The sequence below is a fragment of the Polypterus senegalus genome, chromosome 16, assembly GCF_016835505.1.
Source record: "Polypterus senegalus isolate Bchr_013 chromosome 16, ASM1683550v1, whole genome shotgun sequence".
Lineage (NCBI taxonomy): Eukaryota > Metazoa > Chordata > Cladistia > Polypteriformes > Polypteridae > Polypterus > Polypterus senegalus.
In genome coordinates this window covers 100169663-100191128 of record NC_053169.1, presented here as the reverse complement: position 1 = coordinate 100191128, position 21466 = coordinate 100169663, and the positions used below count along the sequence as shown (strand labels likewise).

The following is a 21466-nucleotide window of genomic DNA, read 5'->3' as shown; positions in this document are numbered from 1 at the left end:
GCACATGTAAAAGAAAATAAAAAAACAATACCAGTTTGTGACATCTATACTAATAAAAGGCAAAGCTCTCAATGACTCACTCACTCACTCACTCATTCGTCACTAATTCTCCAACTTCCCGTGTAAGTAGAAGGCTGAAATTTGGCAGGCTCATTCCTTACAGCTTACTTACAAAAGATGGGCAGGTTTCATTTCGAAATTCTATGCGTAATGGTCATAACTGGAAGCTATTTTTCTCCATATACTGTAATGGAGTTGAGCTCGATGGCTGTGGGGGACGGGGTTTTGTGTGACATCATCACGCCTCCCACGTAATCACGTGAACTGACTGTCAACGCAGTGCGTAGAAAACCAGGAAGAGCTCCAAAAAGCGCTGAAGAAAACATGCATTGTACAATTGAGAAGGCAGCAAAACAATAAGAAGCGAGCGAGTGACATATACTACCATATTCATGAGTGCTGCTACTTTGGAAACAAAGCACGGTGTAAACCTAAAGTTTAAATTAAGCTCATAGACAGGCTGCCGCTGGCATTTGTCATGCCCACGGGTAATGTGGGATACAAGTTTAATGAGAGGACGCAGGATATAAACAAGAGTTTTGATCACTTTGTAACTAAGTTAAAATTGCATGTGAAGGGCTGTGCTTATGCAAATTCCGAGAGACTGTGTTTGTGGGGGATTGACAGTTAAGGCAGGTGGGGGAGTCACGTCATCATCTCTCCTCCCATTCACCTCATTTCGCTCTGAGCTGAGCTCCGCAGCTAACGCAGTCTTACAGAAGTGACTTTGTGACGCTGCCACCAAATACTCACAGAAAAATCCACAAGTTAATGCACACGCTGTCTCTACAGTTTCTCCACACTGAATCCTCCAGGCACTACTTACAAAAGGTTACGTTGACAATCGTATTACGTTATTTTTAAAATGTTTCCTTTTCTTAGCACAAGCACAGCTGAGAAGCTTCGATGCATGTGCTCCATAACGCGTTAAAAATCACACATTTAATCACACTTTGCATTCCAAGCAAAGGGGAACTTCTCTCAATGCATGATTTCCTGGTACACCGATTACATTGATCAGCGCTTCCCGATTCATTTTAACCTCGCACCCCCTTGGTTTGAGAAGAAGTATGAAAAAATATGAGGTTAACACAGAAAAATAGGTCACCAATTGAAGCTTTATGAATAATCGATTCGCCATCAATAATTGTTTTGGTAAAGCCATACTCCGTGTAATCCTTCTTCCATTTTATAATTTTTCCGCCACTAGCCATGATTAAATGAACGGTAAAAAAGTAAGAGCGAAGCAAGGGTAACTTATTCAGGCAGGCAGGCGACAGCTAAATAGCTCGAATTTGGATATAAGTAGGTTCTATTTAGTCGCCAGAAATATCTTTGTTAGGAATGGAAGTTGAATTTAGTCTTTAAATTTCTATGGTAAAGAAAAAGTTATGCAATGATGACTACATTTAACTATATAAAGTCAAAACTTGATTTTATAAAGTCACTGTCGGAATAAATAAAGTCAAAACTTGAATATATAAAGTCAGCGCTGGAATATGTGAAGTCAAAACTTGAATATATAAAGTAATTCCCAAATATGTAAAGTCAAAACCTGAGTATATAAAGACAGTGTAGGAATATTTCAGAATATATAAAGTAAGCGCTAGAATATATAAAGTCAAAACTTCAATATGTAAAGTCAGCGTCGGAATATATAAAGTAAGCACTGGAATATCCATCCATTTCCCAACCCGTTGAATCCGACCACAGGGTCACGGGGGTCTGCTGGAGCCAATCCCAGCCAACACTGGGCACAAGGCAGGAACCAATCCTGGGCAGGGCACATGCATCATTTTCAAAACATTAACCGAACAGTGTTTTTTTAATTTATTTTTCTGAATACGTTTTTGTTCACTTAGTTCAGTTCAGAGTCGTTTCAATCAATAGATTTTGACTTTGACTTTGACTATATTCAGGAATGAGTTTATATACTCCGATGTTGACTTTACATAATCAGGAATGACTTTATAAATTCCGACGCTGACTTTATATATTCAAGTTTTGACTTTATATATTCGGGAATGACTTTATATATTCACAAAATCAATTTATTTGCCTGTTATATATGCCAGCAACACTCATGACAAAACAATTACATTGTTAATCATGTTACGTTATTATTAAAATGTTTCCTTTTTCATAACTTCTTTAACACAATACTTCTCCGCTGCGAAGCGCGGGTATTCTGCTAGTTTGAAAATATAATTAACTTGTTGATTTAAATCTGATCTTTTATTAACGAGCCAAGATTTACTGCATATGCAGATAAAAACATATCTCACAACAGCAAATATCATTAAACTGACAAAGTGACTTGATCACAAAGCTGTTTTGAAAAGTGGATTGTTACAAAAGTGGCTTAAAAAGGGCTTTATAAATGAGTTATTGTAAATAAAAGTATTCTGAATGGTCTTAGTATTTACTAATTAACATGTCACTGACAGAATAATGTTTGAATTTGGATTTTGCTAGTATTAATTTAAAGCAGTATTTTTTTTTCTTCAGGAACCAAATAAAACTGTTAATGAATAAATTTGATATGTACACATAGGAAAAACTGGGTAGCCCATCATGATCATATCATTCTGTATAGAGTCCCTGTCAAGCCTATACACCCTAACCTAGATTCCCCAATGAAAAAGAATTTGTGTGAGGACAATTAATATATCTAGTGCAAAAATCAGTTGGCTGACATGAACCTAATTAGGTGCACTGTTGGATAAGGGACAACAGATATGAGGAGTCCTGGGCATTGAACCTTTTCTGTATAAGAAACTAGCCATCCCCCGTGGCTCCGATCACGTAGTAGTGAAACAGGACAGGAGGAGAGCACGGCCCAGCCCTCTACTCATGATGTTACTCTTCCCCCTCCCCTGGGCCTGCAGCCTTTGTCTCGGTTTAGCGCGAATATATCGTTCTTGCAAGCGAACTATAATTCTTAAAGGAAACATTTTAAAAATAACGTAACATGATTGTCAATGTAATTGTTTTGTCACTGTTATGAGAGTTGCTGTCATTAAGGAGTTGATTATCATTATTTCTTTCAATCAGTTTTGTATTTGGAGGATGTTGTGTGTTCAAGTTCCATTTCGTGTTTGTCAACCGTTGTAAAGATAACAGGTTTTATTTATCGAAGTGTTCACCACCCAAATCGCTACTCGCGAATCTAAGATGTTTAACAGGTATTCACAGTATTAACTTGTGGATTTGCCTGCGAATATTTAGCGGCAGCATGTCTATGAACTTGTGGATTTGCCTGCGAGTATTTAGCGACAGCGTGTCTATGAACTTGTGGAATTGCCTGCGAGTATTTAGCGACAACTTGTCTATTAACTTGTGGATTTTTCTATGAGTATTTGGCGGCAGCATAACAAAGTTGTTTCCGTCTTTGAGTTTCATGGTTTGTTTCAATTACGTTAGTATTTTCATAACTTGTGTTTAAAGTGACATTCAGCATCTGTCAAGCGTTGTAAGCATACAACCGGCTTCATCGATAACTTCGCATCCAGCTTTTGAGAGTTGAAACATTCATAAACATGAAAATGTCCACTACTCAAATCGTCACCTGTGAATCTAAGATGTTTAAGAGGCATTGGTGATTCTCCAGTGGTGTAAAATATTTGGCCATTTCGGTACACTTGAAAGCGACAACCGAACAATTCAGCGGCAGCCATCAGCTCACATGCAGATGCATAGGTGAAGGGCTTAAGCATTTCACTCTTCTAGTGCTCCTGTGTAGTCTAATTATCTCCTGTACCGTCATCAGTCCACACCTTGAACCTGTCCCAGTCATTCAATACATAAGACACAATGTTCCTTCGGATATCAAGAGTGAGCCTGATATGGCCGTGCAATATGTAACACAGCGAATGGAAAAGGCAGGCGGCATGTCCGGGCATGGAAACCACTCGGTAAGTGACAGTTCTTTGATCGATGGTGATCATACCTCGATAGACATGTTAATAGGGGTATGGTTGGAATGGTAAAAGAAATGGGTACCTGTACAATGTAAACTAAGTCTAAAATACCTACACAATAAGTATAAGCGTAACAAACGAACAATTAAACAGAGGAGAAGTCCTGGATTAAATAAAAAGGCTGCATTTATCGTCAGGGAGACATGAATCCCATGGCAAAGTAAGGAAGGGAATGAAGAGACCGGAGCGACGGATGGCCTTATATAGGCAGGCAGCCAACAACGTGGGGATGGGGGACCCAACGCCGCCTCACACGGCGGCCGAGCTGCAGGCTGTGGACGTATACGTGTACGTAAGGAGGATTCAGTTAGCATTGGGAAACCGCGTACCAAATTTCTTGAAGATGGGCCCATAAGTAACAGAGACCGTTGGAAAGTTCAATACGGCAGCTGACAGTGGCGTCATACCACCGAAATAAGTACGTACATCAGTTTCAGTTAGCGCAGGGAAGCCGCCTACCAAATTTTGTGAAGATGGGGCCATAAATAAGAAAGTTCAACATGGCGGACGTTGTTAACCGTTATGACCTTTATGTGAAGAATTTCGAAATGAAACCTGCTTAACTTTTGTAAGTAACCTGTAAGGAATGAGCCTGCCAAATTTCAGCCTTCTACCTACACGGGAAGTTGGAGAATTAGTGATGAGTGAGTCAGTCAGTCAGTGAGGGCTTTGCCTTTTTTATTAGTATTTATATATATATATATATATATATATATATAATAAGAAAAAGAGGATAATAAGGTGATTGTGTGCTTTATTGGATTTCAGTATGCAGGACCTGGGGTGTTGTGGGAGAGATTGCAGGTTCCACATATGAGCTTCGTCATTCTTTTTGACATATAATAAAGAAGCTGTTCTAGTAAACTAATGTTATGAAGGCATATTTTTAAGCTTCAGGATCAAAGAGTAGAAAATGTTTCTCAGATGGAAGATGATTGATTTGGAGACATTAATGTGATTTTCAAATATGAATCACATCAAGGATTTCCACCCTGCTGTTATTTTATGTGTTTTTCCTGTTTTTAATTTTTTTCATCTTGTTTATTATTAGGTTACAGTGAAAATTCTCCATATGTGGAAAAGATTGAAGCATTCGAAACATTTTTCTCCAACCGAATTGAACTGTATGATAAAGTGAGTGAAATGTTTTACAAGTTTTATGTCATTTTATTATATTGATTGTGAAAGATCAGCCTTGGCACAGACAGACACAGACTCCAAATGTACAAAACACGCATCGTTTATTTTCCTCAACACACAACACCAACACAGTGCACAAAAATGCCACACACATCCTTTCTCTTTCTTTAGGCTGCCTCCACTCCTTCTTGTAAGCTCCATCCTTTTCCACCCGACTCTGGCAGTCCAATGGAGTGATGCAGTCCCTTTTTATCACGCCCTGGATGTGCTCCAGGTGCTTTGGATGGTCTTCCGGCAGCACTTCCTACTTTGGGAAAAGGTAGTGCCCCTCTCCCAGTCCGTCCTCCTTCCAGGTGTCCCGGTGGGACAGCATCCCTGGTCGTCTGCCACCCGATCCATTTATAACGCACACACTGACTTAAAAAGTCAACCAATATTAATAAAGAATTCAGACCTCCTGTGCAGCTGTCCATTCTGGACCATTCGCAATCGCACAACTAGTATTTTGCCTTAAATTCATAAGGCTACTAAACCATCATATAAGTAGACCTGACATTTGCTTCTTATATCTGTTACCTGATGTTGTATTTAATGGATTTTCTTGTTTCCATGTTCTGTTTCTTAGCAGTATATAAAATACTGCCAGTAGTTTGTGAAAGACCTCAAGGTGAGAATCTCGTTTTAAAATATAAACATTCCAATAAATTTAAAGTTTGAATTTGAGCCTTATTATACAGACAGGCTTTTTCTGTAAAGTAATTTAATTATAAATTATTATTATTATTATTATTATTATTATTATTATTATTATTATTATTATCATTTTTAACATACTATTTGTGTGATTTTTCTATATAAGATGTCTTTCACTATCTCAACATCAGTAAAAACATTGTTCAAAGTATTCAATTACACTTTCTAAAAAAAATAACTTGTACTATAAGAAAGATATTTTGTTATGCTAAGCAAAGTTACTTTATTATAATCTTCACAGTAAACTGTTTTTCACTTGTCTGATCTTTCATTTACGAAGATTAAAGATCAATAATAACACATTTTTTTCATTATGTTAGTACCCCCCAAAAATAATTCTTTGTCTGATCTTTTCTTTTACAGGATGAAATTGAAAGGAAGGGTAGTATCCTTGTTGATTATAAAGATATTCTGCAAGATGAAAATGTGTTGAAATCAATTCCAGTTGTAGCCGAAGAGTTGAAAAACATGCCCGCAAAACTGTTAGATTGCATGGGATTAGCAATCCACCAGGTACAGAGTGACGCTAGTCATTTAAATTTTTGGATTTCATTTACCCTCATTTCACTTGTCTGTTTTGTAACCTGCTGAGAATAATCAGTTGTTTAGTTATTGTAATGGTTTCCTTTATTTGTTTTGCTATGTATAATTGACTGCAGTTTGTGGATCACCTTTTACTTCATTTTGTTTTAGACTGCTAGTAGCTCAAGGGGGTGCAAAATGTCCGTAATGTCAGTGCTTCAAATATCAGCTGATTTTTGGAAATGTAACTGATTTATGTGCATGCTTGTGAAATAAATAAATATTCAAAATATTTTATTAGGCTAGTGTTGCAAAGAATGTTTTTGAGCATTATCAGTTGCATAGTGGGGTTCACTTTGCATGTGTGGTCATAGTCATTAATGTGAATGAGGCCCCATCCTGTCCTTGGGCAAGCGTAAACAGCACACATAAATGATATAAAACAATACCAAACATAACTCATCCTAAATTAACACTGGGTGACATGGTGGTGTCTCATGGCTTTAGCATTCTAGGTTTACATTCTATATCTGGTCATTGTCTGCAGTTTTTTGCAAAGACAACATTCTGCACACACATGCATGGGGATTTCTCTCTCATCTACAAAGACCACACATGTTCAGTTAATTGAAGATTCCAAGTTGGCCCTGTGGGTGCCATGCAGTTCAGAGCCATTTCTTGTCTTTCATTCACTTCTGCCTGGAAAGGCTCTGGTCCCTCACACCCTGAGTTGGTTTAAGCAGGTTTAAGAAAGTTATGATATGTCAGGTTATAAAGACTTGCCCATTTTATGCTAAACTTTCAAAAGTGCGCTGCTAACTCCCTTTCCCTAGCTCCTTTTAAGTGCTAGATTTAGTTACGCCACTGCATGAAGGGCTCCAAGTGGCGATCTCATCAACATTTAGTATGACCATGAATAAGATTTTATTCTTTAGATAGAGGGGGAAAAAAAGTAAAGTCCTGGTGTGTTTAATCATGCTGTAATTTTTTTTTTATTCTTTTCTGTTACATGTTGACTTATAATATACTATAATCAATAATAACAAATTAACTGTAGATTATATCAGTTTTGACTCTGATTTACTAGGCTCTGGAATGTACAGCATAATTAGCCTAATTAAACTTAACTGTGGAACTCTCCAACCTACCCCCAATAACAGTGTTTTTCTTCTTAGCATCTTTAAATGTGCAACCTTTGAATGTTTTAATTAGGTTCTGACCAAAGATTTAGAAAAACATGTGGCAGAACTTCAAGAGCAGGAAGGACTTCCACCAATTGTCAGTGTGCCTCATATTCATGCCAGGTGAGTGGAATGGCAAATAAAAATTGAAGCAAACGTAGGACTTTAAAACCTTTATGACATGGATACTACAGAGACAACTAGGTTTGAAAATCCGGTATAACACAGTTCCAGAGTGAATTGTTAAATTTATATTAATTGAAGTCTAAAACCCCATTAAGCTGTTTTGTTGCTGTTACATACCATATATTTTATAAATGTCTTACTCTTATTTAAACATTTGTAAATTCTCAGAAGATAAACCTTTTATTTTTGTAATTTCTACTTTATATATTTGGTGGAATGAGATGAAGATCTATACACATATAGGCAACTTGCAAATACAATTATATACTGACTGTAAAAAAAAAATAGGCTGAAAAGAAAATATATTACAGATTTAAGATAAATAGGACCAATGCTTATTAAGATAAAGAAATGCTTAAGGTTTTGTTTTCTCTAAATAGTTCAGTTATTTGTTATCTTATAATTGTTTTCTTTTGCTGGCTATATTATTGTTTATGTAAATTATTACCCTTTAAATAGGCAGGAGAATATTTGTTGGTCATACAACACACAACTTATAAATAAAGATTCAGAGATGCTCTTCCAACCTTATTGTCCAAAGAAAAAGTTTTTCTTGAACAATTTTGTAGTACGTGCAAGCTGGAGATCTGGCTTAATACCTAATAAATTATAAGTACTATACTGACAAATTTGAAGATGTGAGAGATACATCTACTTCTAATCTCTCTCTCTGTGTATGTATGTATATGTGTGTATATGTGTATATATGTGTATATATATATGTATGTGTATGTATGTATATATATTAATATATCTCTGACTGAAATTTATCTTTTTAGAATATACAATTATGAACCCTTGACTCCACTGAAGTGCTTACGTGCAAATTTCTATGGAAAATTCATTGCTCTGCGAGGAACTGTAGTTCGTGTCAGCAACATTAAACCAATGTGTGCCAAAATGGCCTTTACATGCAACACTTGTAGAGAAATACAGTGCCTAGCTCTTCCTGATGGCAAATTCACAACACCTACTAAGGTATGGTCATGTCAGTCTAAAGGAATAATTCTCAAAATTCTCAAAATTCATTATATATAATGTGAGTGTGTGTTTTTGATAAGACTTTTGATTTTCAGAACCTTCCCATTGCAATGTTTGTTGAGTTAAGCATATTATTTGTGTCTGTTAACAACATGTCATTTTACCCACCCGCATTGTAGTTCACAAAATCATAAAGTTAAAGAAACCACTATTTAATGCGAATATTTAAACATTCCTTAAAAGAAGACATAATTCAGTTAAGTTTTTCAACAAAAAATGTATGACATTTTCAGTTTGTTAATTGTTTAATTAAAAAGAGACTAGTGTATACCGAGTGTAAGTTTGAAAGCTAGACTCTGCATTATTTTTAAATTGTTATAATATGCAAAATAACTTTAAATTGCATCTATTGTTTATGTTGTACCTGGATGCGTGTTTCCTGATTACACTGTAAGAAATTTTAAAAAGTCAGTTGAAGTTTGAATATTTTGCACTGTTGTCTTTGCTAGGTTGTATGAAGTAATAAGAATCATACAGTTTTCTTATTATTGACATACATTTTGCTCTTGGAATGCAAGGTAAAAAAGCTATTGCATATTAATATTGTCATTCTCCAGGCACTGCCCTAAAAGAACAGGAAAAGTAAATAAAGTGTTACTTTGTATGCTTAATCTCAGATTCAGGATTAAAGGGCATGTGCTGCTTCTACAAGAGAACTGAATTTCTTTTGCCTTGAGCAAAAGAAAGTTAAAATTATCAGAGCCCTTGTTAAAGATGATCTAGGAGAATTTTCAGTTAAACTATAGTACTAGGGTGTTGTACCGTGTTAGCCATAATGAATGTAGAGAAAAGCCAAGCAAAATGACACCTTTTATTGGCAAACTAAAAAGATTACAAAATGCAACTTGCCTGAAGAAAAGGCCTGAGTTGCCTTGAAAGCTTGCCTATTGTAATCTTTTTAGTTTGCCAGTAAAAGGTGTCATTTTGCTTGGCTTTTCTCTATAGTTAAACTATAAATAACTTTCTCATGAACATGGAAGGAATCTAAAAAGAAGTGTCCCCTAGATCGAAACTACTGTTATTTTTGTATTTCTTCCAGATACTTGAAAGAAAAAACCTGCAACCTATCTATAGTGAAAATTTTCATACACAAAACATTGTTTTAACCATAAAATGCACTTACATTAGACATATTTCTTTTGTTGTCACTTTTGTTCAAAAACCTGGAAAATAGAAGTATGTAGAATATTATTTCTATATTTGGCACCATAACATAAACTCCTCGCACTGAGTAGAATTAAGGTGTCAGTTTTAAAGTTGGCAATGGATTACATTAACCTTAGGGCAACATTGCCTGTAATTTAGAAATTGAGTCTGTATTTACTGTTGTGTTTTGATTTTGTTTTTGTACTGCTGTTGTTTGAACATATTTTTTGTTTCTAGTGTTGTCGTCCAGATTGTCGAAGTCGGTCATTTTTACCGAATCTGAGCTCTCCCTTAACAGTTACTGTGGACTGGCAGACTATCAAGTAAGTCTCATTGTAATTATTTACTGAGTTAAATTTATGTTCCTAGAGAAAGGTCTAGAACATTTTAAAACCCAGTAGATCATTGCAGTTATCAATCAATCAATCAACATTTATTTATATAGCACATATTCATACAAAAAATGTAGCTCAAAGTGCTTTACAAAATGAATAGAAAAATAGAAGACACAATAAAAAATAAACATAAGTCAACATTAATTAACATAGAATAAGGCCAGGGTGGACAGAAAAAACAAAAAAAACCTCCAAAGGCTGGAGAAAAAAATAAATAAAATCTGTAGGGGTTCCAGACCAAGAGACCGCCCAGTCCCCTCTGGGCAATCTACCTAACATAAGTCAAACAGTCCTCTTTGTATTTAGGGTTTTCATGGAAGGACCTGATGATGATGGTCACGTAGACTTCTGGCTTTCAGTCCATCAATGTTGGTGCATCATGATGCTTTGAGTAGGTGGTGGTGGCGCAGGCCGCCACCACAAAGAAACCGGAAAAAGAAACAGAAGAGAGAGTAGGGGTCAGTATGGATTTTGGAGCCACTGTGAATAGTTATTATGAAGAATTGAACATACAGAGTATCAGGATTAAATGAAGGTGAAGTTATGAGAAGGCCATGTTAAAGTAATGTGTTTTCAGCAGTGTTTTAAAGTGCTCTACTGTATTTGCCTGGCGAATTCCTATTGGCAGGCTATTCCAGATTTTAGGTGCACAACAGCAGAAGGCCGCCTCACCACTTCTTTTAAGTTTAGCTTTTGGAATTATAAGGAGACACTCATTTGAAGATCTAAGGTTACGATTTGGAATATAACGTGTCAGACATTCCGATATATAAAATGGAGCAGATTATTTAAGGCTTTATAAACCATAAGCAGAATTTTAAAGTCAATCCTGAATGACACAGGCAACCAGTGTAGTGACATCAAAACTGGAGAAATGTGTTCGGATTTTCTTTTCCCAGTTAGGATTCTAGCAGCTGCATTCTGCACTCGTTGCAAATGATTTATGTCTTTTTTGGGTAGTCCAGAAAGGAGTGCGTTACAGTAATCTAGTCGACTGAAAACAAAAATCAATGTAAGTAGATGTATGGATTAAATACTTTAGATGACAGTGTTCTCTTTAAAGTCTTTTGAATTTTCATTTTCTTATCTAAAAATGAATTCTGTACAGATTTAAAAAAAAAAAAAACCAACTTTCTGCTCTTTAACAATATGCCAGCTTTCAGGAATTTCAATTAAATATGCGGTACTGTCTTCATATCAGTTATAAAGTTTCAGAGACAAAAATCAATAAAGTAATGTACTGTTAACATTTTTTGTGTTTCTGTATTTTATTCAGTATTTATGGTTTTTACTTACCATACCTTTTATCATTTAAGAAAACATGTTGAACTTAATCAAACCCAAAAATATATTTTTCTTTGAATTGACACATTCACTGTTTAAAAGCTTTTAAATAAAGAATTGTGTCTCAGTATGCAATTATAATTTGTATTTGGCTATTACTGTATATCTGAAATATTGATGTAGAATTACATTCACCTGGTTTTAAGGGCCCCAGGTTTTTAAATTTTAAAAGTATGTAATTGTTATAGCAAATACAGGCATTTTAATTTCCCATTTCCTTTAGAGCGTATTAAATGTGTACGAAATATAAGAAGGGCAGTCAGCCCAAAAAAGTTAGAGTGAGGATTAGGAGAAAGTAGAGTTAAGCAACAAAGCAAGAGACAAAACTGAAAGTCGAAAAGAGTCAAATATCAGAACCAAATCGTGAACCAAAAAATCAAAGTCAAAATGCAGTAATCAAAAGTAAATAGTTTGCTAGGTTTGTTCCAATCTTACATACTTGTGACTATTTTAGAGTGATGTCTATACTAGCACGCCGATGGTGTCACAAGTGGTGTAGCCCCAGTGCATCATGGGAAAATTATCACGGGCATGGATTACAGCTGACAACAAACTGATCATGCCCATCGGCAAAACAAAATAACGCCAGAAAATTAACTTCTAAACTAATGCTCAGTTCTGACTGTAGAATTGAGTTCCTTGGGTGTTAAAACCCCAAACAGACACTATATTGAATTTTGTTTTTACACCTTCAGAGAAAACCAAGAAAAAAATCTCTACATTTAATTTTTTTTTTTTCTGACGATTTCAATAGTTTCTAGGACCACAGGCTTTTTACAACATGGGCTTATACAGGTAGTATTTAATAAAAATGAGTCTAGACAGATTTTTGTGATGCAGTGGTTGGATGACAGGCATACTTTTGATTTTATTTAAGTAGATAGAAAACAAGTTTAAATAAAAAGCAAGCAATTTATTTGGTCCTCTAATTTTTGTTTGTGTAGGTGGGAGCCTGCGGTTGTAACAACAGAATCCGTGCATGTTAAAATCCTGGCCTGGAATATCAGACATACCCCTTCAAGCTGCACACAAATACCAGCTCTTGAAAGTCATTTTAATATTAAAAATGGAAATCGTCTGTACTATATTATAAACTCAAAATAAAAATCCCCCAAACCTGGCATTCATCTTGAGCTTCCACCATTGTAAAGTTGCCCATGGTTACATGTATTACATGTATTACTGTGTATAAGTAAATCCGCTTTTTAAATATTATGGCCCTTGGATTTCTAAGTAAATCAATATTTTCAGTTTTGCCAATGTACAACTAGCTCAGTTGTGGCTTTTTCTTTTCTGCCTATAAAGATTCTGCCGATGCCCTTATTGTCCACCTTTGTTGCATTTCATTAGATTTGTCAAAGCATAAGGCATTTGCCAAAACCATTGTGCAGTGTTACAAATGGAAAAATATTTCCATTCTGTGCAGTTTCTGACTGACCTACTTACAGATAAAAGCACTGCGTCTTTCCAGCTATGCTTTTCACAGTTTCTCTCATTAAATTTATGTCATTGATGACAAGTTTTTGATGATTTTTTTTTTTATTCAGATCTAAAAAAATGTCAAGGACAGACTAAAAAGGAGCATCAGATTTTAATTATAAAAGTCCTTCAAACAGAAATTGTTACAAATGTATATTAACATTTTTTGCTTTTAATTTTAAACTAAAGATTGTAATTTTATGAAGTACCTTCAGTCTTGCCTGTAACAAGAGAGGGTCAGTCAGGTTTGACTTAAAAAAATGTTCAAGAATGAATGACTTGGAGCTGTCATTGGGAATTTTAGGTATTATTGTGCTACATGTACTTAACTAAAAATCCAGGCTAGGAGAATCTGAGTACATTTTAAGAGCTCTTGTTACTAATAGCTATGTCACTTGACAGCAGTAGCCTAAATGGCATTATGGAAAGAGCTTTCAAATTCCACAGGAGTCTGCAAGATAGTCTTTAAAGAGGGAAATAGATAAACGGAAGTCCAAGCAAGTTGATTACCCCACACTCTCTTCTTTTCTTGATTCTGTCTATTACTATTCCACTATTGTCCCATTTTTCTTTCTCCCCCTGCATTTCGTTGCGCTTCATTTCACTTCTGTATGGGTGAGGTTTTTGTCCTTTGGACACCATTGGTACCACACAGGTATTGGCCTTTCGATGGATATCCCCCAGTTCTGTTTCTTCTCATTTCTCCAGGACCTTTTTTGTATAACTTAATCCTTCTTAAATACTCTGTGCTGTAGATTAATGGGTTATCCACCTGCTGTACCAAGGACAGGTTGTCTGCTACATCGCAAGTAGTTGTTAGTCATTGACATTTGTTGTCTACTTCCCCTTATCCTTTTTCTGTAGCTTCTTGCCTGGTCATTCTTCTGCTGTCCTCTCTAATGGCTGTCCTGTTACTTCCCTTATTTCTCTTTTTTTTTTTTTTTACCTTTCCTCACAAAGGCTAGGTAAGGTGTAGAGTGCTGTGTGGGAGTATGTGTTTTATATATTATTTATAATAATGTGTTTTTTGTATGTAAATTGTATTCAGAAAATTTTTAATTAAGAAATCCAATAAAAAGTGTCATTTTGCTTGATTTCTAACTAGAAAGATTACAATATACAAGCTTTCAAGGCAACTCGGGCCTCTTCTTCTTTACATCTTGCCTGAAGAAGTAGCTTGAGTTGCCTTGAAAGCTTGTATATTGTAATCATTCTAGTTAGCCAGTAAAAGGGGCCACTTTTCTTGACTTCTCACTGCATCCATAATGGCTAACATGGTACAACACCCTAGTACTATTAAAAAAGAAACCAATAAATGAATCCTGGTGAGAATTGTGCAAACAGGTTGTCATAGTGACATGGGACAAAGCTCTGCTGCTTCTTACCTCCAGGAATCTGGAGGCTGTTGCTTTTGTTTATCATACTCTGTGACAAAACTATAAACTTAGAGGCATACTAGCACTAAAATCATTATCTTACTGTATTGAATATGTGAAATTGATGTATTTGTTTTGTCAAGAGTTCAAGAACTTATGTCTGATGACCAGAGAGAAGCTGGGCGGATTCCTCGTACGATTGAGTGTGAACTGTCTCATGATCTGGTAGACAGCTGTGTTCCAGGTGACTTGGTTTCTATCACAGGAATAGTTAAAGTCTGCAGTAGTGACGAAGGTTGGTTTGTTTATTTTTTCCATTTGAACCCCTTTCTGCACATTGCTCATCTTGATTTGTTGTCTATATGAAATTAATTTTAATTTTAGCATTAGGAAGGGAATCTGCACCCGGGTGTTAGGGGCTGCAGGTCAACTTGGATGAACCCAGAAACTGGCCATTAAACCAACTGAGAGAGAAAGAGAATAGTTAATTACTTAATTAAGTAATAGTTCCAAAGGGGAGTTGTTGTTTGACATTTCTATGTGGAGCTTGCAAATTCATTTTACATCAGTGTGGGTTTCTTCAAAATCGTGCTGCTAGGCTGATTAGTAACCCTATAAAATCGATATATTTGACTCATTGTGGAAATGCGCTTGATTATACTCTGCATAGTAGTCTGCACCTTTCTTTACCTAAAACCAAACCGTAATCGACTAGGGACTTAAATCTTAATACTCTATAGAACCTTACCAGAATCTTATCTTTGTAATACCATATAGTATATTTACTGCTTAAATGTGATTTAGATTTTCAGTTTTATTTTTCATTGTAGGTAATGGAAGAAACACAAATGACAAATGTATGTTTTTACTGTATATTGAGGCAAATTCCATCAGTAACTCCAAAGGGCAGAAAGCAAAATCTTCAATGGAATCCGACACAGAAGGACCCTCAGTTGAGTTTTCCCTAAAAGATCTTTATGCAATTCAAGAAATTCAGTCTGAAGAAAATTTGCTAACTTTAATTGTCAAGTAAGTAACAAGCCATTTGAAGTTGAAATGTTATTTGGTAGTTTTGTTCTGTTGTAGAATATGAGTTTAAATCGGGCATGTTTATTTATTCATTGATAGAAAACTAAATCGTCACATTTTCTGTGATTGTGTTCTGTTTCACAAGATATAATCTGCATTCAGGGTAAAACTTTCCATCAACCAAGTACTTTTTGAAAATGTTATCATTTATATCATCATAGTTTGACATCTGTCAATTTGCTTTTTCTCCTCCTTCCTTTAGTTCTCTTTGCCCAGCAATTTATGGCCATGAGGTAAATGTGTTATGCTAATTCTAATATCTTGAATATATAATGTATTAAGATAAAAACATTTTTTTTTAAATCCTATTTTTAACCTGATTCATTGTTGCTGACAATCCTTTTCTTTTTACTTAAAGCTTGTAAAAGCCGGTTTAGCACTTGCTTTATTTGGAGGATGTCAAAAGTACCTTGATGATAAGAATCGGATCCCAGTAAGAGGTGACCCCCATATGTTGGTGGTTGGAGATCCAGGACTTGGTAAAAGTCAAATGCTACAGGTAATCAAAATAAGTGACAGGTGAAAGGCAACAGGGTTTAACGTTTAAAGGCTCTAGTCCCAATTAAATGTTTGACACTTTGAGAAGACCAGTTCACCTTCACTGCTTCGGTATTTCAGAAATGTCTTTTTTTTTTTCTTCTGTTGATCTACCATATGCATGTGGATTGTTATAATCATGTCTTTAATGGAAGTTATTTAAATCAAACGTTGACATATCTTGCAAATATATAGATGCTATCAAAGCTCACTAGACACATGATTTTGTTTTTTTTTTTCTTGCTTTTTTTTAGGCATTAAGCAGGATTGCTCCACGTGGTGTGTATGTTTGTGGGAATGCCTCAACATCGTCCGGACTTACCGTAACTTTGTCACGTGATAGTGCATCAGGGGATTTTGCTTTAGAAGCTGGAGCACTAGTGCTTGCAGATCAAGGTAATAGATAAACAGAATATATTGCAGAAAGATGAAAGAAATATTAGAAGGACTTAATTTAAGAAAATGTTTCCAAGCAACAACAATTGGAATATAATTACATTAATATAAAAGTTTCTAAAATGAACAGGGTATAGATTCTGGATATTTATGTATTTTCAATAGTGGCATTAATACGGAGAGCTGGCTGCTCTCTTCCATTTATAGCTCAGATATTTTTAGGGTTTTATAGGTGTAAATATTATATGTTACATTAGTATACTTAAAATAATAATACAAAGACAGCCAATGCAGGCTAAATACAATGCAAAAGTGCATGTGCAAAAACTAGGAAAAAAAACTAAAATGGGGGTTATTTTGCTTTTATTTAGCAACAACATTTGTCAATAGGGTATGAGATTAATTTCACAAGATTTCTTAAAATAAGCTAAATCTTAAATGTATACTTCTTAAAAAAGCATAAAGAAAACAAGATTTAATGGCTTGATATAGAAACTTTTTACTTGCTTCATTTTTTTCAAGTGAGAAGAAATAAAGAATAAAGGGAAAGTTAATTCTGGCCTGTAAAATGGAAATATTGTGTTTAGGAGTAAGCACCTGCGTATCTTACCTAACAAATCCATTTTAGGCACACACCTGCTTAAGGGAGAGCAATTTAAAAAATAGTTTCAAAATTCACATATTTTTCACTGTGGAATTAACAATTACCTAATATTTTCCTCCTACAGATACAAGGCAACAGGGTCTGTATCTGTCTCTAGTGAGAACTTTATGCATTATTGTAGTGTGTGTATTATAGACATATTAGAAACTTTATGCAATATCTTTTTAATGTTTAAAAGGTAATTGCAAATCTTATCTTTTCCACATCCAATTCTCTCACGAATTGTCCTAAATTCACTTGTGAAAAATGGCATTAAATGGAAGTATTTCTATCATAATTCAATTTCCACATTTATTTAACTCAGTGTGTTTTGTCTAGATCACATGTTCAGTGCTAAACCAGGTTTTACATATTTTTATATTTACTTATCAGGCTGGTATTTTGTGTATCTTGTGTAACATTTGACAATATTAATAATTTTGTACTGCCCTCTAGTGTTCTGTGCCTAATTTTAATGTTATCTATAGTATTGTATTAAGATAAAAATGTTCTTCTTGAAATCTTAATTGAATTATTACAATACACTTGTATTTTAGGACTTTGTTGCATTGATGAATTTGACAAAATGGGAAATCAGCATCAAGCCTTGTTAGAAGCGATGGAGCAACAAAGTATTAGTCTTGCCAAAGCTGGGATTGTATGCACCTTGCCAGCCAGGACCACAATCGTTGCTGCAGCAAATCCAGTTGGTGGCCACTACAACAAAGCAAAAACTGTGTCAGAGAATTTAAAGTATGTCAACACTTAATATGCCTTTAGAAATTCATGTGAAGAAGTGATCATACAAATTAGGAATACATGCAGGATATATAATGTTCTGAGTGTTATTTTTTTTTTGCTCTGTTTTAACTCTCTTCTGCATGTTTTCGCTTTAATGCCTTTAAGGCATTTAGACTATTACATTAAAACCTGCAAGGTAATCTAGTCAATGTACCTATTAAAATCATAATTATAATGTGTATATTATTACTTTGCTTCCTTCACTCATTAAATGTTTCCTCTTTACCCATTGGCATTGAGCCAACAGTTCATAATTTACTAAACAGAATTGCACATTTCTCTGATGCTCCAGTAAATGTACAGACTTTGACATTAATCCATTCATGCACACCTACACTGTGTATTTCTCCACCTTTGTTCACATACATTTTGGCCCTTGGCATATACTTAATAATTCTGTTTTATTCCGAGTTCTTATACTTAAAATTAACAGTTGAGAAACAGAGTTACTTACCAGTAATCCTCCATTATAAAAGTCTTCTGCTGAAAATGACTAGACCTGTATGACCACGTCCACTCCACTCGGGAAAGTGTTCTTCTTTTTTGGCAGTTGAAAAGCCATCACGCTAGAAAGTTCGACCGGAAGAGTATACAAACGGCCCCTCAAACACGGCACACGAAAACCTAAAATATTAGATTAACTGAAATAGGATTTTTATGTTTATTCATTCCATCATAACTTACTTTTTTTACTTTGAGATCTGAAACCAAATATTTCAAGCTACAACACTAAATGACTAATCTTAAGTTGCTTGAACGAGAAAATTTACGTTGAATGAACAACATCAATGTTATACTTTTTTCAGTGAGTAGTAAGCACAAGGCATCAGTAAAACACTCCAACACCATGGACTTGCATCAGGATTGTAGTCGTACATTTAATAAGACACAATTAAATGTAATTTGCACAATTGTTATACTTTTAAGATTGGACTAATATTAATACTGCTCAGTAAGAGATTTTTTGAGTGTGGTTCTATCAGTGGTTTGATGCAGGTCATACACTTAATGCCATGGGCTTAGTCTACAAATCTACATTGTGCATGGAAGTTTCTGTACCATTTGGGGACTTGACTACTAATTAATCTTTAAGTAGGTATGTCTGTAATTCAAAATCTAATTTTAACCTCCCACTTTTTCTTAGTATATGACTTCCCCTTTATTTCTGTGTTGTAGAAGTCATTTTTACTTTAAAGAGCACATGTATGAGATCAAATAGACTAGCTTTATAAATCTTATAGTAAAGAATTTGACTTTTTACATTTTGCAACCTGGAGACTAAAATAAATGTTGCTCAGTTTTTGGTATTTCCCTTTTTGTAAAATGCCAAGCCTTGCTGTATCATGCCTTCAAAAAAAGTTGTCTCCTCTTTATTCTCTCCATCCATCCCACAAAACCCCCCACTGCCTCCAGTTTCTCTATCAAGGGCCCAGGCAAACTGGGCTCCACCGAGAGTAAATACGCAAATACCTGAAGTTGAGCCTAGTTTTATTTAACTATAACCATTCACTTTATTATAACAGAAAGTCAGCTATGGCATATGTAATGTTCACTGAAAGACTGAATAGATAATTTTATTGCATTTTTCTTTTCTTGATTTAGTAAGTTTTTATTTTGTTTAACTAGGATGGGAAGTGCATTGCTGTCCAGATTTGACTTAGTTTTTATTCTGTTGGATACTCCAAATGAAGACAATGACCACATGCTTTCTGAACATGTGATGGCCATGCGTATGGGTAGGAAAAGTGCTGTAAGCAGTGCTGCTATCGCTCGAAAGACTGGTGAAAATTCCAGCTCTTCAGTTTTGGAAGTTCTTTCTGACAGACCTCTACTGGACAGATTGAAGGTATTTATTTTTCCAATGGTTGTTACAAAAATAACCATTTAGCCTAAACCAAAAACTGTTTATTCAATATAGTCAGAACTACAGTTTTTGGAGTAGCTTTTAAGGTGAGAAGTTTGCAGATTCATTCTGTTCATTTCAAAAACGACTTTTTCCTCATTTCCCTGCTAAAATTTGACCTCATCTGATTAAATGTCATCTATAAATGCAATTTTAATTAAGGCAAGAAAACCCATTACTTCTTTACTATTACATACTCCGTAATCAATCAATTTATGGTAATTACTGTGAATTAGCAAACATAAATTTAAAAACGATTTTGACTCTATTGTAAAAGAGACTTTTTCATGGGCAAGGATATTTATGTATTGTATTGCTGGCAAGAGGACATGCTGCAAGGGCAAGGAGAAACAAGATCAAGCAATAAACGAGAGTTGAAAATAAAAGGCTAAGGTTGTAACTTGGAAATTGATAATACCTAAGCCAAAACATTATCCTTATTCAAAAAGCAACTACTAAGTAAATGCCTTGATGATGAACTTTGAACACATATGCGATTTGTTACTCTTTTGAGAAGCCATAATCTCCAACAATTCAGTACTCGGAGAGGCTGACCTTATGTAACCCAAAACATCATCCCATTGCAAAATGGTGATGTCAACAGGAAACAAAAATGGCGTCACAGAAAATAATTTAAACAACCCTAAAATATCAAAATTCAAAATAACTAACACCCCTAAAGAATTCAGTGACCCAAAGAAAACACACATATATATATATATATATATATATATATATATATATATATATATATATATATATATATATATATATATATATATATATATATATATATATATATATAGACAATCCAATCCAATCCCAAAAACTATATATATATATGTATTTAGAAAACTATGTAATCTGCAGAAAATGACTATCGTAATACTATCATTCAAAAATGAGCTATGGAGAATGATTGGAGATCCACTGACATTGCTGCAGGTGTGATTAGGCTTGATGAGTAGTGCAAGATAATTGCTATTGCTTATTGTCATGTTGGCAAGTGCCACTTTCAGACATTGTAGTATCTTCAAAATGGCAGGCGAATTCAGAATCGACTGATTTTCTGTCTCACAAAAAAATTATTCAAAATCTTGATTGACCATACACAAATGCGGATTTGTTCACTTTGTCAGTGCTAATGATGTTTGACTTACAGTGTGTACACTCTTGAGCTCTGTGGTTGAAGATATTTCCTGATAGTTTTATTTTCCCAAATCATGGTAGTCGAGTCAGAGTTGTGAGGCATACCATGTGAAGGCCATCTCTTGTGGCCTACTGTCTAAGAAGGGAAATTGAAGAAAATGGTAACAGGAACTGCTGAGTTCTAATTGCAGCTGCAGAAAATAAACTTTTCATCCTTACTGTATATAACAAACCATGATGTCAATCACTAGGTCTTTTAAAATATTATTTTTTCAACTCTCACATCTACTAGATGGTCATTGAGTGATTTGAGGAATAATGCAAATACAGATGAGAGTTAATAAC

General features: G+C 34.9%; 1 protein-coding gene across 3 annotated transcripts in view; it reads left to right on the top strand.

Annotated features, from left to right (window-relative positions):
- mcm8 (minichromosome maintenance 8 homologous recombination repair factor) overlaps positions 1-21466 on the top strand; it is a 30969-nt gene that overhangs the window by 5184 nt on the left and 4319 nt on the right. For all 3 annotated transcript variants that reach the window (XM_039738667.1, XM_039738668.1, XM_039738669.1), the window contains exons 4-15: positions 5092-5174; positions 6297-6446; positions 7668-7759; positions 8602-8800; positions 10247-10332; positions 14747-14898; positions 15434-15632; positions 15895-15925; positions 16051-16191; positions 16484-16625; positions 17826-18021; positions 19696-19915. In XM_039738667.1, coding sequence (XP_039594601.1) covers positions 5092-5174; positions 6297-6446; positions 7668-7759; positions 8602-8800; positions 10247-10332; positions 14747-14898; positions 15434-15632; positions 15895-15925; positions 16051-16191; positions 16484-16625; positions 17826-18021; positions 19696-19915 — 1691 coding nt within the window. The remainder of the gene's footprint in view (positions 1-5091; positions 5175-6296; positions 6447-7667; positions 7760-8601; positions 8801-10246; positions 10333-14746; positions 14899-15433; positions 15633-15894; positions 15926-16050; positions 16192-16483; positions 16626-17825; positions 18022-19695; positions 19916-21466) is intronic.